The sequence below is a fragment of the Solanum stenotomum genome, chromosome 12, assembly GCF_019186545.1.
Source record: "Solanum stenotomum isolate F172 chromosome 12, ASM1918654v1, whole genome shotgun sequence".
NCBI classification, from domain to species: Eukaryota; Viridiplantae; Streptophyta; class Magnoliopsida; order Solanales; family Solanaceae; genus Solanum; species Solanum stenotomum.
The window spans coordinates 50496209-50524133 of record NC_064293.1 but is presented as its reverse complement, the minus strand read 5'-3'; the positions used below and the strand labels follow the sequence as shown (position 1 = coordinate 50524133).

Sequence of the window (27925 nt, the reverse complement as noted above, 5' to 3'; positions counted from 1 at the left end):
ATCGTAGAAGCTCTGATACCTTGTGAGAGAAATATTGGAGAAGAAAATTATTGAATTGTGTATCTACGTTATTACATTGAAATCCTCCTTAGTCATATCCGCAGAAAAATTCCTCCATAACCTATGTGATTTTTCTGCCACAACAATTGGTTGATGACCAATGTAATTATAACCAATTATGCAATAGTAGAGGATGAGGCAGACCTGAAACGTATGGAGGAAAGTTATTTCAAAAGAGTTAAAATTTCTTAGAATCAATGCATACGTAGCTGAAGATAGAACACAATAGAAACAAAGAAATAGTGTCCAAGGTTAAGTGTGAGATCTGATGAATCCCTTATTCGCCGTAGAAGGTAAATGATATAGTTTTTAGGATGAAATGTACCTTCGCCTTCTTTTTTTTTTTGGATGAAATAAGGTGTTTTTATTGTTGGCTTTATGAAGATTCATAGTTACAAAAACAAGTAAATGTTGGCTCCAATACATTGTTACAGAACTCAGCCCAGGAAGCTAACAAAATAACAAAAGGTATATGGGTTAAACTGGAGTAAGTGAACTGATGAAATCTAGGAGGGAGACAACATCATTTACAAGGGAATGAGTGTTCTAACTAAAAAGATACAAAAGGCCTTTAGCTTCCAAAGAGTAGCTTGGAGTTGATATGGCATCAAAACATTTGTGATTCCTTTCTTGCCAAAGGCACCAAAATATACTTGCTGGGTTTTCCTGTTGGCTTTGTCAACTTTCCACTCACTCCAACCTTCTACTGCTTCCCTGATGTCTCTATGTACGTAAATAGAGGTCAATGAATATAGAGGGTTCATATGTCCGATCCCAACTTATTTGGGATAGCGGTATAGTTCATTGACAGTGGCACAAGCATGGTACACATATATTAGGTAGATGCACTAGACCTCTTGATCTACTTTCCCTCGTTGTATTTGTGTGATCATGCAATATCCTCCCTCTTACCCCCAATAATCTTGCATCACCCTTTCTTTCTTTCTTTTTCCGAGAAAAGTGATGAATCACTACAGAGAGGAGTGGCATCGATTGTCGGAGAGAAATATTAGTGTCAATAATTGAGAGAGGAGTGGTATCGGCTTTTAGATAGGAACAATGTTGGTAGCCTAAGTGTTGGGGTGTTCATGGTCTGGTTTTCATCGAAACTAAACCCAAACCAACTATTTTTTGGTTTTTTACTGGTTTGGTCTTTTTTGATTATTTTCTTTTCAGTGCACATGCTATACAAATTCAACCCATTCAATCTATTAAGTCATGAATAAACTTTTCCATGAATCAAGCCAGTTTTGTGATCTACTAAAATATTCTAATGTGAAAAATTCTCTTTGTAATATATGATAATTGTTCCCCTCCATTAATATATCTTACAGTTATATAATTTTAAGCCTAACCAAATGTTGATATTTAAAAAGGATAAACAAATGACTCTTGAAATCTTCAATATGGATGCAAAACTCAATATGAAACCTAAATATGATATGTTTCACCTACTTTTAAGAATAGTTGGTAAAACAATATCTCAAAGTCTGAAAAAAATACATGACCTTAATAAAACTTTTGTGAAATTGAAAACAGCACATGCTAAGAAAGTGGCATACACGTTAGAATCAAGCATTTAAATAAGCATAAATCTATCCTCTATAATAGTCATTAAATATTATGTTATAAGCAAGGATCACTAATATGTCTAAGAAAAATTTAAAGTTAGTTTGATTTGATTTTCAATTTGGTTTTTAATCGAACACCCCTACTTGAGAGAGAGAGAGAGAGAGATGCCGGATTATGGAAGCGGGAGTTGTGCTGGCAGTGGGAAAAAGTAGTAGTTCCAGATGCTCAATAGAAAAAAGAATCATCCGACTTGCAGCAGTGCAAGGCTGCCGGCTAGTAGGTTAGCTTTATTTGAGTCTCTACAAAGATCCAGTGCTCTGATACCATGTAAAGAAATAAAAGACTGAACACCAGAGATGTATAAAACTTGATTTTGACATTACTGAACATGAGTTTCTTGAATCTTATGTACTTAATCTAGTACATTAAGATAAAGTAGTTATTCTCTACTTACAATATGTAAGCAGTTATTATCTACTCATACAAAGGTATCTAAATATATTTGTACATTTAATTAGAGTATCCTAGAATGTCATATAAAATATTCTACAATATTCAATTATTAGGATACTATTTTGAAACATAATGACTTTGGTGACATTATAATACAAAACTACGTTATTTTTTGTTGATTTTCAACAGAACTTACGGGTCAAATTCTCTAATGGAACAGCCCCTTCTTTCTTTGTTACAATGGCAATTCAAAAAGATACTGTTACTCTTATCAACTTTTCAAGGGATATAAAATGAATGGAGTGAGTACTATGTAATTTTTGTTTACTCTGCTCCAACACTGCTAGAAGAAAGCTTCACCGAATGGGTCTGGGAAATTATCCCCACAGCATATGTCTAGCCTGCTTCCAAACTTCCTCTTTTGAAAACTCCCGTGTTCCATTTCCTCATTCCATGGCTCCTATTTGGTTAAAATTGATTCCCTACATCCTTTTTTCGCGACATACTTTTTCTACAGTTGTTTGTATAATACCATGAATTGCCCTCTTCTCTTCGTACTCTTCCTCTGACAGTCCTCGTGACCCATTTCTTCTGCAAAGTTTTTCTTTCTATTTGTGTGGTGAAAGCATTAAAAAAGACTACCATTATCAACCACATACCTCTTTTTTCCCCTTGTTTTTGGGTGGCATTTGTTGTACCTTGTCCATGAGCATTCCTGTTGATGTTGTAGTGATATCTTAATATGTTATTTTCAGATTATTTCTTGCAACGGGCATCTCAGAACCCTTATGTTCAGCAGCTTGTGCCAGTGCTTTGCTCAAGTTATGTGAAGATGCCGCTACCCCTATGTATGAACATTCAAGTTTGGAGATCTTACTTTGGATTGGAGAGGTTTGTCCTATAAACAGTATGGTGTATCAAAATATTTTTACTTGAAGGTCCTTGGTCTTTGTTCAAGTAATTTTGTATTGCAGTAATTTTCAGGTAAAAATAGTTTTTAGTTATTAAGACATTGGTTTGAAATGAATTTCCAATAATATTGACTAAATGTCATGCACTTGTACATGTTCATAGTTTATTGAAATTTAATGAAAATTAAAATTGGAAAGAAAAAAGCATATGATAGTTGATTTAGAGAGTGAGAGGAGTTGAAAGTATAGCTATCCATTTCAATATTATGACCTTATCGACTTTTTCTTTGTCTTGATAGTTGGGGTGATTGGAGGGGTATTTTAGGACAAAAAATTTGATAAACACAATTGTTTACCTTTTAATAATTCGTATAGATATTTCTCATTTCTTGGATCTGTAAGTTTGGTTTATCATTTATTGGAGTGATAATTAAAGTGCAATTGCTATTGTTTCTCTTGTTCCTTGTGTTTGACATATTTTTTTAGAGTTTGGATGAAAGGCATTTGCCTCTAGAGGATGAAGAAAAAGTAGTCAGCGCGATTACCTTGATACTTGGTTCCCTTCCTAACAAGGAGCTGAAGAATAATTTGTTGGCTAGGTTGGTCTCACCTTGCTACGAAGCTATTGGCAAACTAGTAAGTTCATCTTCTTCTTTTCTTGTATCTCTTTCATGTCATGAACTTATAACAGTGTATAACTATATGGTGGTTCTATAAAGAGTGTTGTATCTCTCTTTTTCCCCGTACTATTTTGAAGTTCTTTCAACATTTCGTATTAAATAATCTTGTTTGAGTTGTGTCACCTAGTCTCCTTCTATGTAGCTCGGATTCTTCAAAAATATCAATGTGTGTGTGTCAGATACTTCAATAGTGTATTTTTAAAGTATTCAACTCAGGTGAGGCAACATTATTGGAGATTCCAAGTAACATAGGTCTCCTTGTCGCAATACCGCCTAAAGTTATGTCTTATTTTTGTGAGTGCGATGTATGGACCAATTATCAACTTTAATATTTTTATAAAATGAAATTCATATTTTTATAAAGTACAACAAAAACAAGATACCTAGTGTAATCCCACAAGTGGGGCTGGGGAAGGTAGTGTGTACGCCGAACCTTACCCCTATCTTGGGAGGAAGAGAGGTTGTTTTCGATAGACCCTCGTTTTAAGAAAATAATAGGAGTGAAGAAACCAAGGAAAAGTACTAAACACGACAAGACAAAGCAAGCTTAAAAGGAGCAGTAACTATAACAAAATAATACGATAATCGAAGTATAAAGAAGAATAAATAGTAACAAAAATCAAAGAAACAAGAAACTACCACCACTAGGGGTGTACATAGGTCGGGTTGGTTTGGTTTTTTATAAAAAAAAACCAAACCAATTATGTCGGTTTATTAAGTTTATAAACCAAATCAAACCAATATAAATAAGTTTTTTCGGTTTCGGTTTTATTCGGTTCTTTCGGTTTTATCCGTTTTTTTAAAGAGTGTTTAAGTTTTACAATAGGAGAAGCCAATATTCATCTATCCATCTTCATTTTGTACAAGCTGGAGGTGTTTTTAGTACAAGAATTGCCTTTATTCTACATTTGGACAACTATTTGCTTTCTGGCCAATTTAATGCAGACTAAAGCAAATATCTGTCAAACAAAATCTTTTCATCTGTAACACATATTTGTCAAACAAATTACTTAAACTCTTTGATTACATATTTGCTTACATGTGTAAACAAATATGTAATCTTTTTTTTTTTATTATTCAAAATCAATACTTTTATATGTAAATATTCTTCCAAACAAGGAAGAAAAACAGATGATTTATAAGGTACACTCTTTCGGCAAAAGAAAAGTATAATGATCACCAGCCCTTCCCATCAAAACTTCAGAATAGCAGAAATCAATAACCATTTCATTTCAATCTGATTTCTACAAGTTTTGATTATCAAGATCCTCACATGATCAACAGGAGCAAATATCTTATAAAAAATAAGTCTATTTAACATTGAAAATTAAAAACACAACACTTCACATTATGTTTGTAAAATATCCTCTTAAAAACCCAACAAAAGAACTGCAAAACTACTCCAATAATCTTCAACTACCATGATCCAGCTGCATATTTTCTTCATCCAAACTAATATATACTCAAAAGGTCACCTAGACATACATTCTGAAAGAAAGAAAATTATCAGCACGTGAACGAGTAACTAGACTTGTAAAATTAACTTTGTTAGATAATAAAGAACTGTAAAATGCTATTTCAATAAAGGGAAAGGAAATACCTATATATCAAAAGATATGCAAAAAGCTACTTCATTAAACTAATCGATACTCAAAGGAGCACTTGGACATTCTGTAAGGAAAATAATTATTAGCACATAAATGAGTAATTAGATATTGTTTGTTAGATAGCAACTAGCATAAAGTTGTTTTCAAAGTAGAAAATTAATATCAAGGATGGAGAATTAAGAATTAAATTAGTAAATGACCTTTTTTAACTTCTTCAATTTTCTGAACTTCCTCCAAATAATCTTGAACCTTCAATTCTTTAGAAGGTGACCGTATCCATTGTTGAGTGCAAATAAGAGCTTCTACTGTCTTTGGTGATAAAGAACTCCGATATGAATCAAGAATACGACCACCTGTACTGAAGGCTGATTCAGATGCAACAGTGGACACGGGAATAGAAAGAACATCCCTTGCCATTTTTGAAATAGTTGGATATCTATTCGATGAAGCTTTCCACCAAGTCAAGATATTAAAATCTTTTGGCTTCTCTACATTATCCATCAAATATTGATCAAGCTCAGATTTTTTTCCAATGTTTTCCTCATCTTCTAAATGTTTCTCCTATTGAGAATGCAATATATCATCAACTTCACCCATCATGTTAGTGTCATCTCCAATGTTATTTGTAAAAGTTTCAATTGAAGAATAATTATAGTGATTATACAAACGTTTCAAGACACCTTCCACATTATCTGCCTTTAATTTTCCCAATAAGAAGCCATATGCTTTGCTAAGAATAAAATTGACATATCGCATCTTATACCTAGGATCCAACACAATAGCAATGAACAACAACATGTTCAAATTCTCAGGTTTCTCAATATTCTCCCAATATTTATCAAACTTAACCTTCATCCTTCCAGCCATGTCTATCAAAATAAGATCTTCACTACAAGAGTACTTCAATATAGAACTTCGAACATTAAAAAATTCATGGAAGAATATATTAGAAGTAACATATAAGCTCCTTGAAAATTTTAAAGTAGACTGATAAAAGATTTTAAGAAACTTTATAAAACCTTTCACAAGGTGCCAATCATTTGTAGTTGGATGTCCTTTCAATTCACTTTGAAGACAATACTTTCGATAGTTATGATCATCCACGTACATTCTTGCAAAGGCCTTTTCAAAATTTACAGCAGTTTCTAACATCGTATATGTAGAATTCCACCTAGTTTCAACATCAAGACTTAAGAGACCATGAGTATCTAGCTTAGTCTTCTCAACATATGACTTGAAAGAGGCAAACCTAGAAGCAGAAGACTTGACATATTTCACTGCATTCCTTATGCGAGAAATTGGCTCAATTTGTTCATCTAAACCTTCTTTTACAATTATGTTCAAAATATGAGCATTACATCTAACATGTAAAAACTCATTTCTCAATATGACCCCTTTCCAATCATCAATACGTGCCTTCGAATGCTTAATAGCAGCATCATTGACAGATGCATTATCCAGAGTCACTGTAAACAAGTTTTCAACTTCCCAATCCAACAAACATGCTTCAATACCTTTAGCTATAGTCTCACCCTTGTGATCCAGAGTTTGGAAAAAATTAAGAATTTTTTTCTGTAAGTTCCATTCATCATCAATCCAATGAGCAGTCACGACCATATAAGTCAAATTTTGAAGTGATGTCCATGTATCACTAGTAATACATATGTGTTGATTCTTGACAAGTTTTTTAAGCTTTCCTTTCTCTTCTTGATAGATCTTCAAACAATGTCTAGCCACAGTTACCCGTGAAGGTAATTCAAAATTAGGCAAAGCTTTGGTCATCAATTTTTTAAAACCTTCCCTTTCAACAACTTTAAATGGTTGTTCATCAATAATGACAAATTCAGCGATGGCCCTCCTGATATCCTCCACATTGTACACAACCTTTTCTATAGAACTTGTTCCATTTTCTTGTCCCCCTACTTTGATTGGTACAGATTTCAAAGTTGTTTGCCTTCTATCAACAAATCTAAAGGGAGATTTGAGACATTTGTCATTTAAATGTGACCACAATACAGAGGCTCCATTTGTTTTTGTCTTAGCAGCAAAGTGTTTTACACAATAGTTACATTTTGCTCTTCGTTTACCTCCTTTAGCAATAAATTTTGCAAAGTGATCCCAAATTTGTGACGTTTCTCTCCCAGTATTACCATCTGTAGGAATGGAATCTATTGGGGTTGTTCTTTTTTGCTTTTTAGGAGGAGTGCTTTTACCTTTCTTTTGAGGTATTGATACAACCGGAGGACTGTCGATAATCATTTCTACATCAGTTCCAGCCATATTCTCCATCTAAGGAAGCGAAACACAAAAAATTAAGACTTGTAGCAGCAGCCAACAACGATTCAAAATAAAGTTACTCATTTGCAAGAAAAAGTAAGTGACGAAATTCATTGATAAATTTACATTTGCAAGAAAAACAAAAACATACCTGACTATCTATAGACGCGCGGATGAATGAGAAGAATGAGCAGATGAAGATTGAGCAGCTCTATGGAAAGTGGAAAGATTGCAAAGTGGAAAGTGAGAAATGAGAATATGACTAGTTTCTAGGGTTTTAACTTTTAGGTTTATATTGGGCTTGGATCATTTCACCAATTGATGGATCATTTCACCAATTACAAGTTATAAGCCCAAATCTGAATATATATCTAATTTGTACATATTGAAAATTAATAAAACTAAATTTAAAATATTTATAAAATAGATTATATAAATATTTTTATGTATAAAAAGTTAAAATTATATATGTATTATGTCGGTTTGGGTTGGATTCGGTTTGACTTTTTTTTTATTAATACCAAACCAAATCAAGAGTGGTCGGTTTTTTTTTTTCAACGCCAAACCAATCAAACCAAACCATAAGTCGGTTTTTTTTCTCGGTTTGACTTGGTTCATCGGTTCAGTTAGACTTTATGGTTCAGTTTGTACACCCCTAACCACCACTGCGTAGAACTTGCCTTTAAGTTTTGGTTACCCCTTCTTGTCACACAAGACTCCGGATTCGAGCCTCTATTTTTCATCCACCATGCACCAATACAGTGTGTGACATCATTGTCAGTCTTCTGATTACTTAGTATTATGACCTATGATACTTAAAACTTCCTTTTTTCTGGATGACCTAGGTATTAAGCCTCACTTTCACGCCAACCTCATGAGTTACGTCACTGAACTTGCATTCCAAGCAATTTGTCTTGGTCATGCTCAACTTGAACCCTTTAGTGGGTGTTTGGACATGAAAACAAATATTTCATTTTATTTTAATTTTTTTAAGTTAGAGTTGGAGTTGTGGTTGGCCATACTTTTGCAAAGAATATTTAGAATTTGAATGTACTTTTTCTAAATATGGTTTATACTCCTGATTTCTAAGAACTAACAAAATCACCTAACTTGTCTCAAACTAGATACAAACATAATGTCATAATTTAGATCTCATATAAAATCTACTACATACTATTACAAAATTTTTTTACTTAATTTGAAGTTTTTGAAGTTAGAGAAACGGTTATAATTTTTGCAAATAATATTGGTTGTTTGAATGTACTTTACCTCAAAATATGAAATATAATTTAAAAGAGGTAATTTTATAAAAATAAAATCAGTTCTGGTAAAATTGGAAAAAGAAAAATATAGTTAAAGTGAAAACAAAGTTCTTGGTGTTTTCCAAATTCCAAATACAACTTCAATTTGGAATTTTCATGGCCAAATGCGGATTTTCATATAAAGTAAAAACACAAATCCGAAAGAAAGTTAAAAATTCTCATGGCCAAACAGGTTAGACTCTTGTGTTTGTCTCCACTCATCCAACTTAGCATATTTTTATTAAGGGAAAGAGAAATAATCCCTGCATAAACAAAAAGCACACAAGATCTTAGAATAACAGAAAAAAACATGATTCTACCTGAAAAAGCACTCAAACTTTTATGTTACTTGTATTTCATAGGTGCTTCCAACATTTGTGCAAAATAACATGAATGTGATCCGCTTGTACCAAAATGTTGTGTATTGGTTCAGAATCTTTCTTTTCGAGTAGTCCACATTTGTACCTTTGGTGTTATGCCTCATGCTCTTTGCTTTGTTCTCTACTTCAGTATTTCTATACCCTTTTCCTTTGAATTTTCACCCCATCAGCATTCACTGGCAAACGCTTTGTCGCTAAAAGTGCAAAATGAAGCGAAGCGACATGCTGTCGGTTTATTCCTTGAAGCAATGCTATGGTGAAAAAGTGAGCGCTTCTGGGACTGAAGTGAGAAGCACGACATTTGTAAAAGCGAGAAAAAGCTCGCTTAAGCGAGGTCAGATTTAACTAGGTTTTTACAAAAAAAAACTGTAAAGATACTTAGAGACTTCTTTCCAAACATTTCCCTCTTTTGTGCGACTGCTGCGACTTTCTTTCAACGACTTGCAAGGTAAGTTTTTCATCTCTTCTTTTTCTCTTCTTCGTTTATCTGCTGCGGGCCTACTGCTAGGGTTTTCTTTTTCAACTTACTGTTTTTCAATGCTACAGTAAGTCGCGTTCTGCAATACTCTGTTTTGTTGAAGAATAAGAATTCGCTCCCCTTGTGATTTGGTTATGCATTTGTTTAATTTGTTACTCCCTCTGTCCCAATTTGTATGACTTACTTTCCTTTTAGTCAGTCCCAAAAAGAATTACACATATTATATTTAGTAACAATTTAACTTCAAAATGCCCATTTTACCCTTAGTGAAATGATTTATAGCCACACAAAAATCTATGACTTATCTTAGACCATAAGTTTCAAAAGTCTTTCTTCATAACTCCATACCAAGTCAAACTAACTGACATAAATTGCAACGGAGAGAGTATGACTTAGGAGGATTATTGACTATCTATTTCTAGTATCTATTATTTACTTTTTAATTTAAGAATTGAAAGACCTGCTTAATATATTATTTCTATTGAGTTCTTGGTTATTTATCTATGCATATTTAATATTTTCCTATTTTTATACTAAACAACACTTTATTTGAAAAAAGTGTGTGCTTCGCTTTATGCTTTTCGCTTCGGTGAAGCGAGCCCTCATCACTTTTTTCCACGTCTTGCTTTCCAAAACACTGTTGAGAAGAAGAAAGAGAAAATCTAGGGCATGGGATGTTGCTCCATAAGCATCATGCAGATTCTTTGGAAGGACTAAAACATGAGAGTGTTTGAAGGGGTTGATAGCGATATTGTGAAATTGCAAAGCAATCTTATGTTTCTAGTTTTTTTTTCTTTTTGGTTTACCCATGAGACCCCAATGTGTATAGATGATTGAGTTTCTTTCGTAGAGAACCATATTTTGGTTTCATTAACCTTTTCGAAAAGGCCTGAACATATATATATATAATATATATAAAGGAGAAACATAGACAACGTGATGTGACACCTCTCTATGATCTCCATTGGCATTTATCTTTTTTTCTCCTTTTTTTGGGTCTTTTCAGGTTTGTCCCATTTTTATAAAATCATTCACCTTAACCAAAAAAAAATTGGATCAGTTTGAAAGCGCATGATGCAGAGTACTATAAATTGTTTATTAACTGTCCTCTAAGCTCTTACCTTAACTGAGAATGAATTTCTCTGTTTCAGATTGATGAAAATCAAGGCCACTCTTTAAGGCATAATCCTGCTTCTTATTCTCAGTTGACTAATGCTGCAAGAAGAGGTTTACATAGGTTTGAACCTATTGCTACGTTATTATTTTTTGCATCTGCATTAGTTCAGATATTTTTCTTATCAAGGTTTGCATGCCATAGCCACGGAGAGAAATTGAAATGTAACATTCACAAAGATCATGTTCTATGTTATTCTGCTCACTAGTTTGCAGTGCAAGGCTATCATTGGCACAGAAGCATACCAATTTTGAAATGTTCTGCCATCTTTCGACCAATACACCATCTGAACATTTCCTGGTAGCATCCTATTTTTAAAAGAAGTGTGATAAAATTTTACCTTCTTTTTCTTCCCAAAAGTGTGAAACCTGGTATGAGACATTTCATACAAAATTGAGTCCTTACAGAGCATTTACTTGAGAAGTGAACCAATCCCCTCCACATGACTGATGCAAAATTCGATTATTAGTCTTTTAGAATTTTATCTGCAGTATGTGTATGATCACGTGTATTAATCGCTGCTATACTTTCTATCATTTTGTTCTCTATGTCTGTCTTAATTACCACGAAGAGTCTAAAACAAGGTATTGGACGTAGATTCTGCAAAAACACTAGTTCTATGAAGGTTGGGAAGAATCTAAACTTTTTTCCCCATTCTGTAAAGGACTTCTATGAATTACTTGCTGGTCTTTGCTTTCCATCCGTATACCTTTCTATGTAGTAAAGCCTTGGCCAATTGGTCAGGTTGGGAACTTTATTCAGCCATCTGTCAACAGAGTCTTCTGCTGGTTCGGATGTGGATGATCCTCTTGTAGCGCTGCTAGGAGTATTCTGGCAAATGTTAGAAAAACTTTTTCAGTCGGAGCACATTGGAAATGCTATTCTATCTATGGCAGCATGCAGAGCTCTTTCCCAAGCAATTCAGTCATCGGGTACTTCTTTTCTGATTTATTTTTAAAAAAATCTCTAAAACCAGCATTCAACTTATTTGATGAAGGTGAAATTTTCCCCAAGATCGACAGGCTTACCAATTACAACTTTTCCTTTTCCATACTTATACAAGTAAATTTTGTCACCTTGTGGACATGCATTAGAAATTGGTACCTAAAATTGTCACCTAGTAGGCCTAATTCGATAATAAACTTAAGTATATCTCAGATATAATACTATAAGCAACTGACTATCCAAATATTTGTTATCCAACAGATGTCGTGAAATGACATGTCAAAGCCAATTGGCAATTATCAATTCAATAGTAACCCAATTCAACGTCTGTAAAATGTAAGAAGAGGGGCGAGCCACATCAACAAAGTGTATTAGTCAAAAAGGCTTACTTAAGCTCATCGATGTGTACTCCTAAGCTGTGAAAGAGAGGGCAGACCAGGAATAGCGAATGATTACTCAGTCCAAGGTGGACAAGCAATATGCAAGTTCGAAATACAAAAGTACATAGTTCCACATATAAACTAATATATTTTTGACTGTGGTACTTTCAGTACACATTGCATATAACATATCAATTGGGGGTTCATTAAATGTACTTCAACTAGTCGTTGCTCTCCTAATCCCTTGTAGCTAGGGAGCCCTATATGCTACCAACCCCAACTTCTGGAATGGCTGGATAGGGTAAGCTCCACCATATGCAGGGGCGTATGTAGGATTTCTCATAAGCGGTGTCGACATATAAGGTGTAAGTTTTGGTACCGAAATTGTACAATTTTATTCATCCATAGAGATACAAATTTATAATATAGAAAAATAAACTAGCTAGCAATTAGATTCCTTAATTCTAGGAGAGTTGAGAATCAAGGGATGATTCTTATATCCTAACTTATTTAATAATATAGCAGACATGATTTTGTTAGATCAATTTAAATCCTACAAAATCATATCTAACCACACTTAGATATTTACAAATCAACACGCCCCCTCAAGTTGGCTTGTAAATATCTTTCATGCCTAACTTGCTTACGAGAATTTCAAGCTTTGGTTTAAACAAGCCTTTTGTAAAAATATCTGCAATTTGTTGATTTGTTGGGACAAATGCATGCACATGTTTCCTTCTTCAATCTTCTCTTTATTGAAGTGCCTATCCACTACAACATGCTTTGTTATGTCATGTTGAACTGGATTGTGATTAATACTTAATGGCGGCTTTGTTGTCACAGTACAACTTCATTAGTAACACAAACAGTTTTTTTAGTTTTCCATCATCTTCTTAAGCCAAATCATTTCACAGATCCCATGGGTCATAGATCGATATATAGCTTCAGCACTGCTACGGGCTACAACATTCTGCTTTTTACTCCTCGAAGTCACAAGATTTCCCTAGATAAAAGTACAGTATCTTGATGTAGACCTCCTATCAATTGTAGAACCTACCCAATCTGCATCTGTAAAGCTTTCAATGCCTCTATCTTGACCTTTTCTGAAAAACAATCATTTCCCCGGTGAACTTTTCATATATCTTAGAATCTTGTTGACCGCTTCTTCGTGCTCTTCCTTCAGTGAGTGCATAAAAACAAAATAAATGAACAATTCACTATAATGACATCATAATATACAAAAGGACTTTATCTAGGACCTGTGCTGGTGGGAGGTGGCAAGTATCCCGTGGAATTAGTCAAGGTGCGCATGGACTTCTTGCAGTGTATGAGCCACAAAAATAACTAATACAACTACTGAGGCGCAAAGCCTTGTATTGCTCAGAACTTTTAAAAAGATACACACAAGTAGCTCTAAGAATCGATCCCATGATATCTCCAAAATAAAATTAACGCTCAACCGTGAGAGCTGAGACTTCCATTGTAACAAGGGGTGTCATTTATTCCTTTTATCTAATTTTTTTAATCTTGCTTGTTAATCATATATACATATGTATAGCAAAACTATCCGATGAAGCAGTGACGGATGACATCACATAAGCTAAGGTGGCTCCGCCCATAACCTATGAGCATCTAATTTGCCTGTGTATTAGTTCAAGTATGTAGGTAGCCTCACTGTTTTGCGAGTACAAGCAATCCATTGCCTTTGTTTATACATATAAAGTATTAAAATTATCTAATAGAATGACATGGCAACACCTATATACAAGGACTATACCAAAAAGTAGAAAACCTTATTAAAACATATGGTTCTTTTGATACAAGGTAATAAAATTTTGTTATTGGAGGGCATGGAGTCACCCATTTACAAGGACTATACCAAAAAGTAGAAAACCTTACAAAAACATATGGTTCTCTACAAACAATAATTCTATATTGTAAAAACCTCATGGGTACACCAAAAGGAAATAAGGTATAAGAAGTTACTTCTCAAGTTTATTAAATCCTTCTCTTCTCTATCAAAAGCTTTCCATTTTTCTCTCTATATGTGATTCACTTAAGTGCTAGTAGAGTAACATTTCATGCTCTACGTCTTCTCTTCCTTCATCTAAAGATTAAACGTTTTTCTCTTTAACCGCATCTAGCATCACCCTGTAAAGACCAAACCGTGACAATATTTGCAACCGCAAGCGAGATGCTCTTCGGCAATGTAAAAGGAGGTGATTCATGTCTTCTTGCAAGCTTCTTACACATCAAGCACCAACCGCCACATGTAATCTTCCTGTTCCTCAAATTCTTATTCTTAGTTGTCGGAGAAGTGGTCGGGACGTAACCCGTACACCACGTATTCTAGTCAAGTGAAAGCCCACCTTTCTCGGTACCCTTGGAATCCACTCCGGAAGATGAAAAAATTGACTCTTGCTGCCCCAAGGCTTTTCATAATTGGATTTAATAGAAAAAACTCCATTATCCCCGCCATCCCATAGCCTTATTCAATACAAGATACTTACTGATACATTTATGTCACGTATAAGAATGTCTTTGGTCATGTATAGAGTTTATCAAGTGCAAGTACAACATGTTTCACAATAAATAAGTGGTGATACAGTTACCACACATGTGTAGTCTCTTATACATTTAAGACTAGTCAAATGCATATACAAGCATGTCCAAACACAACAAATAGGACCATGTTTACATACAACACAATTAAGCCCTGAAAGCAACCATAAGAGAGGGCTCCCACTCACCTTAAACCTCATTTATAGCAGCCAAGCCTCAATTATGGTCACCCACAGTAATATCTTGTCAGTTTAACATCGGTATGAATAACCAATCAAATTCTAGTCAAGAAAGATAAGTTCCAACCACCAAAACCTCAAAAATCCCCTGCCCCCACTCTTCCAAGTATACATATAAGCCATTTAAAAGTCCAAGGTAATATAGGTTTCCAAACCAATACAAGAACAGGTTATTTACTGAAAGTCTCTTTGTACATAGTATCTTCCTAGAGAAAGTTGAGACCTTGATCACATAAATTACTTACTGCTTGGGTGCATTACATTTGCAGGTCAGCACTTCACGTCTGTTTTGCCAGGAGTGCTTAATTGTTTATCGACTAACTTTGTATCATTCCAAAGCCATGACTGCTACATAAGAACAGGTAGAGTGTTATAGATTGCTTCAAAGCTTTGACGTGTACAATTTTTCGTTCTTAGATGTGTTTTACTTCCCCTATGCCCTTTTGCAAAACCAGTATCATTATTTCTCTGAACTTTGCTTAGAACAAGTCTCAGTTTCAGTGCTGTAGCAAAGGCTTTAACTGGTTTTTTGGCTGTGGAAATTTATACCAGGAAACAGCTTTAGGTCATTGTGTCTTTTCCTGCTTGAATCTGATCTTCTTTTGATAGTCGTAAGAGTTGGCAACTGTCAACTTAGCTGAGTTGCTCATATTTCCAATACAACTACCTTTGTCTCAGCTGATCAGTAACTTTTGCAGCTTCCATTCTCATTGAGGAATTTGGCAGTAGAGAAGAATATGGACATCTTTTTGTCAGTATCTTTGAAAGATTTTCCAAGTCAACATCAATTATGGCTCTTACTTCCTCATATATATGTGATCAAGAGCCTGATCTGGTGGAGGCCTTTGCTAATTTCGCGTCTATTTTCATCCGCTGCTCTCTGAAGGTTTTTGGTTACCTTTTTCCTATGTTTATATATATGTGAACACAAAATTAATTAAAATCACAGTTGCAAGTTTTAAACTTTTTTTTTGTACAATAATGAATCATAGGAAAACTGATTAAATCTGCAACGTAATCCAAACCAGACAGGGTCTCTGAGAAGTACAGGTTTAGTTAAAAAGTTGATTCTTACATGTAGTAATCAAACACTGATTTTGATTATGGAACTTGAAATATGAGGAAAATAATTCCTTCAGGTGAAAAGATTCCAACCAAATGCATGTTTTATTACGTATTAATATCTGATGATTTAACATTTTATGTTATAGTTTTTTATTCTTATATCACCCTTATACTTTTATCAATGGATAAAGAGTAAAATATTCCCCCAAACTATGTGAAACGGAACAAGTTTTCCCACTGTTAACTGCCCTACCCAAAGTCGTCGATTTTTCCCTTATGGGCTAACATTAGCAGCTAAAGTGCAAATTTAAACCATTTGCAAAGTTCAAGGGCAAATACAACCAGTTTAGCTCCTTTGCCCGTGATCTTTTCCAAACAAGTGTATTAGACCTAATTGTAGCTCTGTTGCTTGTTCTGTGCTTTGTGTTTCTCACCTCCCAAAATTGTCTTCCTTTCATCATCATTGCTTATATTTATTTTTGCTCTTTGTCTATCTTATCTGTTTTTCTTCTCATCTCATTCATGAAAATATGGCAGTGATATTTATGGTTTTTCCATTATTGTTTACCTATATGCAGGTGCTTATTAAAAAAAAAAATAGAGCATGTACGTCGTTATTTTGTTTTCATAATTAGAGAAACAACTTGTAACTTTGACACCTTCTATTCTGGATGTGTCTCAGGAAGTGTTAGTAGTTTCTGGCTCCATCCTTGAATTATCATTTCAAAAGGCAGCTATATGTTGCACTGCTATGCACCGTGGCGCAGCACTGGCAGCAATGTCATTTATGTCATGTAAGTCGGGAAAATGAGTTGAAGTCCCCACACCCATCAAATATCCTGCATAACTTTTGCTAACATTTCATTAACTGTTTTCATTTTGTGGCACCTAATTTTCTACATACTATTGATCTTTGTTAGAATATATAGAGAATATGTGCGTATATTCATACATATCTAGATTTATTGTACTTGAATAAGGAAAAAAGTTGTAGAATATTCTCTACAATTTTAGAATTGTAGAATATTTGGTCATCAAAAAGAAAATTGTAGGATATTCTATAGGATATCTTCGGCAGTATTATTCAAAACATAGTATGTGAAGCGAGCGATTATTGCTTCATGGGTTAAGACATGCAATATAGAGAAGTTTGCACCTCAAACAATGGTGCAAAAAGTAAGTCTAATAAGAATGTCGCTTCTTTGAATCTCAACTTTGAGGGGTTGGATTAATATTGAGATTATTGTATGTTGGATGCTGAAATTAATTATTTAATTACAATTTCATTTTAATTGTGCTAAATTCATGTATGTTTAATATTTTTTAATTCCGTTACATTGTGTGCTTCACTTCTTGCTTTTTGTTTTAAGCCCTATGGACCTTGTCACTTTTTTGCACTTTTTGGTTTTCAAAACACTGATCTTAGGAGCCCCTAGGGCTTTGGTCTTGTAGTAAGAGTGTAGCTTGTGATGTGGGGGTTAGGCACACCTTACAGGTTCGAATCCTACCGCAAGTAAATGTCAGGGTTTTTAGTGAACAGATTAGAGAGCGGACTATTATCTGGAGTTTCAGACCATGCACCACTGGCCCTTGAGGATTTTTATCCTAAAAAAGATTTTTATCTTCAAATACTTGTATTTAATTATAGTGTGTTTACTAGCGTAATATAGTTTTCCATATTGCATCACAACCTTTAGGACCCGTTTTGTAGACGGTATTAATTAGAATAGTCCATGGATTAAATTTAGTCCAGCAAAAACTTTGTTTGGTTACTTTATTTATAACTTAATCCACGGATTAGTTATACCCCATATGAAGTCTTATTTTAACCCTAGAAAAAGGAGGGATAACTAATCTAAAGTTTTGAGAATCCTTGGATAAGACCCCTAAATGACTAAACTATCCCCCAATCCCTTTACTTAAATTTCTTTTGTAATTTAGTGTCCTTTTTTATTTATATTGGAATGGTTATAAATGTTCTTTTAATTCTTCAAATTCGTTCAATGTAATTTGATGATTTCACAAACTAATATTTTTTTTCTCCATGTTTGATTTGCTATATTGGGTTGATTTTATTTTTGGATTTTTCTTAAATGTAATTCGTCGATTGACCACTTGAACTATTTGTTTTCTTTTTTTTTAATAAGCTTTAGGTATTTGAACAATTTAGGTAGCCTTAAATCTATGTAAAGTTTAAGGTATATTTGACCAACAAAAAATCAGAAATACATTGTGCTATCAATGATGTCCGTAGTGGCACATCGCACCTCAAAAAATAATAATATTTTTTCTTATATTTTAGTATTTAACTTGACTAGTTAAATGAAATAGAAAATCCAACAAAAATTCAAGGATATAATTGTAAAGAAGATTTTTGTAGAGTTTTATCCTCAAATAATTCAAGTGAGAAAATAGCAAACATGGCGACAACATTATTCTTCTCCTACCTAGTTAGAAGGCCACAAAAAATAATATTGTCCGGCAATTATCTACCTTGACCCAATTACATGACATAGGAAATCTCATAATAACTCAAGAGTATAATAGGAAAGAAACTTTTTATAGAGTTTTAAACCAAACACAAGATTAGGTGGGAAGCAATGAAACAAACACTTGATAAAAACTAAACCATGTATTACTAATCCCTGCATTATGCATCTTTGTACCAAACGACCCCCTACAATCTTGGTAGACTCGAATATCTTCAACGACCAGTGAGCGATGCCAACCACTGTATGTTGCCACATGTCCAATGTGTTCTTTTCTTCTCTACTCCTCCCTTCAGCAATTGGTGCCGCTACTTTCTGGACGACTATTCAGGCGTTGCTCCTCTCTCAGCAAGCGTTCCTGCATGTTTTAGTTGATTATATTTTTGTGATAAAATATCAAGGGATAACACAACTTTTTCAGCCCCATCCCCTTCCTCAAGTTGATGAACCTTTTCCTGACGAAATAATAATTTTGTTAATGTTGTCAAAATATCTCAGTATGAAGTGTTATAAAAAGTAGATATTTTACAGAAAGATATGTCTTTTTCTAATAAAATAATAATATTGTTAGTATAGTGGGAAAATCTCAATATACATATATCATAAAAAGTAGAGCACTTACATGAAGATGGATCTCATGGGTGGACAAAAATTAATAACTAATATTAGTGCAGTGTCATGCACCTAAGTTGTACATCTTTTAAAACTCTTAAGTTCTTTTCCCTCTATATACAGCATAAGAGCGTGCAGAGGTACATCACATGTTCTACACCTTCTTTTCCTCTTATAGGTCTAACTTACATCACATCTTTTACAGTTGCCGACATTGGCCACTGTACTCCAAACAGATTTAGCATTGTCCACCACAACAAGCTCTTATGGACAACGCATTAGCAAATGTCTACATCTTCACTTGAAAGTTTGCACATGAATCGCTAGCTTACACATTTTAATCTTTTTATATCAAGAGATAATTTCGTTGAAGAATGGGAAAAGCTACAAAAATAAATGCTTCTCTATGAAAGACACTCAATTGTCCATACAAATAGGAACCTCATGGGTACATCAAAAATACATTAAAGATAAAAGGCTATTCTTCAAATGTACAAAATCATTTTGATTTCTTTGAAACCCCTTTGTTCCTCTCTCCATACAACTTATATAAGATCTAACACACATGCCTAACATATTCGCTTGATTGCCCTACTAATTAATCATCCTTTTCTGGCATTCGGGTATGGTCCACTATATTCCAAGACATCTCAATATCTTCCAGCATATTCGTGAACTACCTGGAAATGCTATAGGAGGTGGTCCACATCCTCCCCGAATTTCGCAAATGAAGCACCAACTAATATAGGTGATCCTCTTTCTCAGATTTTCGGTTGCTGCCTCTACTCCAATTGTATCCTATCAGCATCAAAAAGAACTAATGTGTCATCCGTGAATAATAGGTGAGTCACTCTAATGATGCCTTGACTTCTGAACATTGCTGAGAAGCTGCTCAAATGTCCCTATACAACTACTCTATCCATCATTCTGCTTGTTGCTCTTCCACAACTAATGTAAACATGTAGCTACCAAAAAATCTGCATGTACGGTCATTCACAAATACCGAGTATCTGACGATAGATATGCAAATTTTGATCCATTTCTCCTCTTGTACTCAAAGCTCATACTCAGCAGAATAAAATCCAGTAATTCCAGTTGACATAGACATATGCTTTCTCAACGTCTAGCTTTCACAACAAATACAGTTCTCCTGGCTTACTTCTGGAGTCTACTGGTTCATTTGCCACCAAAGCTGTATCTACAATATGTCTACCTTACTCAAAGCATTCTATAAAGTAGACACTATCTAGTTCGGGACCTTTTTTAGTCTATTGGAAAGAACCTTGAAATGATCTGATAAAATCTTCTCACTAAACTAATAGGTCTATTGCCTTTGATACTCGGCGTTTCCTCCCTTCTTGGATGATGGCTGTGAAAGATTCATTAAGACTTCTCTCAAAATCTCCAACCTATTAGAATGGCGCCAGTCTCCAACACCTCCCCCTTGGCCCTGCTACAGAATTGTTGGGAGAAAGCAAATGTAAAACTATCTAACTTCTCATTTTCCCTGAAGTGTTGCACATACCTGCATGCATAAAGAATGCAGGAAGTGGTCATACACCCATTGTTATCAACTAACCCAACCTCAAGAGCCATATATATATATATATACAAACACACATATAAACACACACGTTATGTGTTAATTATATCGACCACTATTATATGCACTTTTAGCACCTAAACTTGTCAAAAGAATTCATTGCATCTTGTAACTGATGAGGTTGAAACAAATTTATTCAGCCCATTATCCAGACTAAAAAGAAAACCTCTGGAAAGCTCAAGCCGAGAGAGTACCCTCTTTCTATTTGGGGAGTTTGAAAATGTTTGACATCATTCCACCAATTATATATATTCTGTAATTTACAACAACATATCCAATGCAATCCCACAAGTTGGGTTTGGAGAGGGTGGTGCGTACGCAACCTTACCCCTACCTTGTGAAGGTAGAGAGGTTGATTTTGATTGACCCTTGGCTTAAATATGCATATCAAAATCAGTAAGAAAAGGAACTACAATAGTAAAGAAGCAACAACACATAATACGACAACTGAAGCACAAGAAGCAATAAGTAATAAAAACAAAGAATAAGATAGTTGGAGAGGAATAATCATAATACTAATTAAAGAGAACTAGATAACACTCGACTACCTATTAATCGTCTACCCTAATCCTAGACCTTCATACCCTCCTATGTAGGGTAAAACCTCGGTAAGCTGTAGTTGTGTCATTTATTGTCTGATCATCTCTCCCTTATACTCCCTCGGTCCCTAATTACTTGTCCACTTTTGAATTGACACACCTATTAAGAAAACAATTATTGACATAGTGAGTTTATCATTTTACCCCTATTAATTATGAAGTGGATGAATTAAAAACTTAAGATTTTCAAGAAGTTCAACCTTTTTCAAAGTAATTAATTGAGGGTATAATAGGTAAAAAATTGTCCTTTCTTGATTTGTCAAAATTGACAAGTAATTAGGAACAACTAAAAAAGGAAAAATGGACAAGTAAGTAGGGACAGGGGGAGTACTTCTTCAGCCTACCTCTACCTCATCATACCCACCATAGCCAACTTCTCACACCGGCTCACTGAGTCATTTGTGCATCTCCTATTCACACCTTGTACAGAATATCTTTGTTCGTAAGCCTATCTCTCTTAGTGTGCGCACACATCCATCTTCACATCCTTATTTCCGATTCTTTCATCTTTTGGACGTGCAAACTCTTGACTAGCCATCACTCTGCCCATACAAGTCTAAGAACCACTTAATAAAACTTACCCTTAAGTTTTGGTGGCACATCTTTATCACACAAGACATTAGATGCAAACCTCCATTTCATCTTTTCTGCTACGATGCAATGTGTAACATTATCTTCAATCTCCGCATTCCTCGGTTTATTGATCCAAGGTACTTGAAACTTTTTCTCTTGGAGATGACTTGTGTCTGAATAATCACTTTCACATCTGCCTCATGAATTACGTCATTGAACTTGACTCCAAGTATTGTCTTAGTCCTGCTCAACCTGAACCTTTATAGACTTCAAGGTCTGTCTCCAAACCTCCAGCCTAGCATTAACTCCGTCATGTATCTCGTCAATTAATACGACGTCATTTGCAAATAACATACACCATGGCACCTCCGCTTGGATGTGCCGCATCAGTTCATCTATCATCAAGGCAAATAAAAATTGGCTAAGGGTTGATAAATGGTGCAACCCTATTAGTTCTTGGTAATAACACATATTTCCTCACCGTTACATCACTTTTTCCCAAACTTTCCTAGTGTGACTTAGCAACTTGATACTCTTATCCGATAGTTGTTGTAATTCTGAATATCACCCTTGTTCTTGTACTATGGGATACTTGTACTCCACCTCCATTCTTCAGCCATTTTTGACATCCTAAAAATAACGTTAGATAACACAGTTAGCCACTCCATGACTGCTATTCTCTTCAAATTTTAATTTTATTGGATATTTTTTAATCGCCAACTTCTTGTCCATTCTTTATTGTTTTTTCCATTACCACGTATATGATCCACAAGGCACACTAACTACTTAAGTTTTGTGTCCAGTCAAATATCATAAAAATAGGATCCGAGCCTGTGTAACCCTCTACTACCTCCCACACCTCCTCCTCCCAATTGCCCTCTCCATCCACTCCCTCTTCTTATCCCAAATTTGCTTAAATTGCATCCCTCATGACTTTTTTCTCCAATCTACCTCTTCCATAAATAAACTTGGTAGAACCCCACTATAGCCTATTATACAGTCTCTCATGTACACACCACCCAATCTACCTCTATCATCTCTGTAAAATTTCTCCTATTTTTCACCTCTATCTTGAAAGAAATTAGTATTAGAGTTCCCCTACTCCAACCATAATTTAATGGGAAACTTGCAAAAATAGCAAACATTAGGCCTTAAATAGGACTCTATAGATATAGTTTGCTTAATAATGGATAATAGCAAAATGTTAGGGGAGGGGAAAGGAGAGAGGTAGGCGATATCGAGGAGAGAGTGTATTTTTTCGCTGATTTTGGAGAAAAAGAATACAAATACGAATTGATTTATATCAAAATGAATACATATTAAGAGGAGAGTGGCGAGCGAGATCAAGAGAGGGAGGAGAGATGATTGTATTTTGTATTTTTTTTGCATTGTATTCTGTATTTTGTATCAATTGTATCTTGTCAATTGTATTTGAAATACAACGAATACAACTTTATTCATCCTCTCTTTGATTGGGTACAAATACATTTGACAGAGAGGATATAAATGCATGTTGTATTCGTATGAATACAAATATAATTGATTCAAAAAATACAAAATACATTTTTTTGAATACAATTGAAATAAAATACAAAACTCTCACCTATATTTGATTGAATACAATTGATACATAATAAATTTAAATGTATTTCTTCTTATTGGTAGGAGAGAGAAAAACAGAGAGAGAGAGGGGGGTGAGAGAGAGGAGAGGGCAAGAGAAAGGGAGGAGAGGCAAGGGAGAGAGAGAGAAAGAGGAGAGGGCAAGAGAGAGAGGGGAAGTGTTTTTTGTAAAAAGAACATATTGCTCTTTTTTATAATATTTTGAAACTACAGCTATTTTCCATAAATAAGTTGCTAATTTTGACTAGTTTGATAATTTTCCCAAATTTAATGCCCTCAATTTTTGTTTCCAACTAGTTTCTTAGAGTGGCCAAACTAGTTAACACCCTCTTCAATTCCTTTTTTCTCTCTTCCTCTCTTACCTCCCAAGTCCTTCTGCCCTCCAACCATCATTGGCTTCCCTAATTTGTCAGAATCCCCTTCATTTTCACCTCAAGCCTCCTAAACACCTCCTTATTCCACACACTTATCTCCCCTTGCAACAATTTCAATTTCTTGGCATTTTGACTTGTCAGTAACCGGATGACCATTCCACCATCCCATCATCTATCTCCAAAGTTTGTCACTTAAACACATGTTCTCGGATCTGTAGGGGGAATTTGTGTGTCTTCCTCTGCTTCATCCAACAAAATTGGAAAATGGTCCACAGTCAATCTAGGCAAAGGGGTTTACTTGGAACCGTCTCTTCCCATGCAGTGGATAACAAAAACCTGTCAATTCTAGAACTTGATGTTGAATCCTCTGTTTGACCCATATTGGCACATGTTTGTTAATCTTTTTTTAAAAAGTTTCCTGCTATTAGAATAGACCTATTGCTGCAAAGCATGTGAGAAAACATGTTTTTTTTTGACGTTCTGAGAATCCAAACTGGTAGGTGTGGGTAACTAGTGTCCTCACATTTTTAGTCGCCTGTGTAAGAAGAATTTTGTTGAAATAAATTTATTTTCATCTCTTTGCATTTCCAACTATCCCTTTGGACAAATATTCTTGTTATAAAATAATAATTCTATAAGGTTCTAGAATTCCTCCTATCTCCTAATCTTGTAGATTTCTTCTGAATGTCAAATTCCACAAGGTTTCTCTATCTTGAAACTTGTGAACTTGATGAATTGTCGTGTCCATCTTACTTGAGCTGCTGAAGGTGATTGAAACAAAAATGCTTAGGCTGTCGTCACTGAACCATCTCTGCTACCCTATCCAGCAATATGTTAAATGTTGAAACTTGCTACATTAAATATTTCCAATACGATCTGCTATTAATGAGAACCACAAGTCATAGTGAAACATGAAAATATCTTGATCAGATCCTTATCCATAATCTAAATCTTGTGAAGTCCATTAGATAGTGCACCATAATGAATTTTCACATTTTTTTATATGATTTTATGTCTGTTGAGTATAGCCTATTCATCATATCGAAATTTTCTTCTGATTCTGACCTTTAGTAAAAATGCGGTTCTATACATCTAATTATTTGTTATTCTAGTCTAAATGAGAAACTCTTAACTTGATATTGTGCTTCAGGCTTCCTAGAGACTGGCTTAAATGCTTTGGTTGAATCCCTTACGCATGGTTCTGAACTGGAAGGCATAGTTGGTATTTCTGATAGTTCAATTGATGCTATGGCAATACAAGTCATATCTCACAGCGGCGATGGCCTAGTGTCAAACCTAATGTATGCTTTACTTGGTGTTTCTGCAATGTCAAGGGTAAATTGAACCAGCTCATGTTTATTCCTCGAGATACTATAGAAAGAACTGGTAGCAATCAAGTTTGGTGCAGGTTGCTTTGTATCAAAAGCATTTATTTTGCAAGTATGCCGTAGGTTGCTAGAGTCTTATCTTTGAATTACAATTCAAATGTCATATATGCAAGATCGTGTAGAACCAATTTTGCCAGAATGGGATCCTTTTTTACTAGGAAATATTATCATGAGGATCAAGTGGCTCGCTATTATTATTGGAGCATCCTAAGCCATTTGGAACAAAAGCAGGAGTCTTTGAACACTACAGTTGGATGATTTCAATCTTTATGGTCTTTTTGACAATGTTGTCGTTTTCGCTAACACTGTTCCCTTAACAGGTTCACAAGTCTGCAACACTTTTGCAGCAATTGGCTGCTATGTGCAATTTAAGTGAAAGAACCACCTGGAAGGCTCATCTTTGTTGGGATTCCTTACATGGATGGCTCCATTCTGCAGTCAGTCCTCTCTCTCTCTATCACTATTTATCTATCTCTCTCCTAAGTGCCTTTCTCATTTATTTTATCAAAACTGATCCTGCTGCTCATGCACAGCAAACTTCCTAGAAGGAAAGCAGCACTTATATGAGCCTTATGAAATGGTCATCATTTGTTACTTCTATAAGAAAAAATGTTTTTCTTACATATTAGCTTTATTCAGTGTGCTATTCTGTCACTTATTTCAACCCCATTAGCAGGTTGATTCTCTTTCCTTCTCCAGATGTGATATTGCTACTATGATAAGTTGAGAGAATTGCATTGAGACAATGTTTTTGTGGGGAGAGTTGTATCAAAACACTCTTTTGTGTGACCAATAATCGTTTTCCAGGTACACAATTTACCAGCTGAGTACCTAAAGCATGGCGAAGTAGAGTCTTTGGTCCCTCTCTGGATTAAAGCACTTGCTGCTGCTGCTTCAGACTATATTGAGAGCAGGCGAAACGTTGGAGGAACAAGTGATTATGGGCATATGCAAGGTAAAGGGGGGAGAATTCTAAAGCGTTTAGTGAGAGAATTTGCTGATGGGCATCGCAATTCTCCAAATTTTACTTGAAATTTGAGCAATTGCTGCCATAGGTTCAATAATATTGGAACTGCGGCATCTTCATTCTATTTAAGTTGAGTTTTGTCCTGGAATGCAGAATCATTCTTCTCCAGGAGTCTCAACTTCTTGGAGAATTTGTGCATTTTTTGTACCAATGTACATTGTACAGTATCCCCAATTTTGTAATATAGAAATCAGTCTTGTAATACACAACATATCAACGAGGCACTGATGGCCCATTTATGACAATTGGTTAGTAGGGTAAAAGAATCATCAAAAGAGAAATAAAATGGAGGATAATGATTATTCTAACAAATCTTACTTTCCAAAGTCGCCTTTTTGGTTGTTGGAAGACTTTCTTATTTAATGTCTGAATGTGAATTGGAGGATCTCCTTTTTAAGGAGGGTATATAGATGGGAGAGAAGGGGTGGCTAAGGGTAGAGAAGACTTTTGTCCGGTTTATTTTTACCGTCTAGCACAATTGATATGCATTTAGCTTCTTTTTTTTGTTTGGGTAGGGGAGTTTAAAATTTTATAATCTATCATGTGCTTATGTTGCAGAACTTTTGGCACAATTGAAATTGGTACCGAGGATGACACTAATGCATTTTGCACCAACCACTAATCATTAAATATTAAAAAGTAGGACTATACTGATAAAACAAAAATATAAAGGTTAAAAACACACCTAAATTATCCCATTTTTTTAAGTTTCATACCTAAATTATTGAGATAGTGTGTTTCATACATAAACTATCACTTATTAGTTTGAGAAACACATTTCTCTCTTTTATAACACTCTTACCATAGTGTGTATTGTGTAATATACTCTCTTTAATTTAAAAAAATTATCACATCACTCCACATAGACAAAATATTCCACCTTGACAAAAACTAAATAAATTATGTGTTAGTTAAAATCAAAGATTAAAAATTATTATCCCAAAAAAATACTTTTTTCTATAAAATAAAATGTAAAATATTTTTCTTACCCCATTTCATCACTTCCTCTTCACTATACACTCCCCCTTCCCCCCCCCCCCCCCCCCCCCCCCTCCATTTTTTTGTTTGAATTTCTTTTATAAAAGAATTTAATTTTGTTAACTTCCCCATCTTCAAATACTAATTTAGATATTATTATATTTTAAAAAAAAAAAATTTACCCACTCCACCTAACCTTCCGCTTTCAATCTTTTTCTCGTTTTGTGTTAGATATTACGTATCGAAAATATTTTTTACTTGCTGCCACACGACTTTTTTAAAAAAAAATTATTTATGTTATATTCGGTACACAAGTAGAAAAATTATTCCTAAAAATATATGTACATATCTAACACAAAATGAGAAAAATGTAAAAAAATAAATAAAAATAATTAGGAGCAGAGAGTTAAATAGGATGTGGTAGAATTTTTATTTTTTAAAAAATAAAATAATATCAATTTTTTGGGGGGAATGAGTGGGTGGGTGGTTGTGGGGTGAAGTATGAATTTTTACAAAAGAAATTTTAAAAAAATAAAAGGATAGAGGATTGTTGGGTTGGGGGGGGGGGGGGGGGGGGG

At 34.6% G+C, this 27925-nt stretch overlaps 1 protein-coding gene across 3 annotated transcripts in view; it reads left to right on the top strand.

The window, feature by feature from the left end:
• The window catches only part of LOC125846570 (transportin MOS14), a 75169-nt gene extending 48441 nt beyond the window's left edge, over positions 1-26728 (top strand). For all 3 annotated transcript variants that reach the window (XM_049526094.1, XM_049526093.1, XM_049526095.1), the window contains 10 exons: positions 2841-2976; positions 3483-3632; positions 10871-10956; positions 11638-11825; positions 15289-15381; positions 15718-15905; positions 16767-16878; positions 25105-25289; positions 25663-25779; positions 26150-26728. In XM_049526094.1, coding sequence (XP_049382051.1) covers positions 2841-2976; positions 3483-3632; positions 10871-10956; positions 11638-11825; positions 15289-15381; positions 15718-15905; positions 16767-16878; positions 25105-25289; positions 25663-25779; positions 26150-26374 — 1480 coding nt within the window. In that variant the 3' untranslated portion in view covers positions 26375-26728. The remainder of the gene's footprint in view (positions 1-2840; positions 2977-3482; positions 3633-10870; positions 10957-11637; positions 11826-15288; positions 15382-15717; positions 15906-16766; positions 16879-25104; positions 25290-25662; positions 25780-26149) is intronic.
• Positions 26729-27925: the final 1197 nt, after the last annotated feature.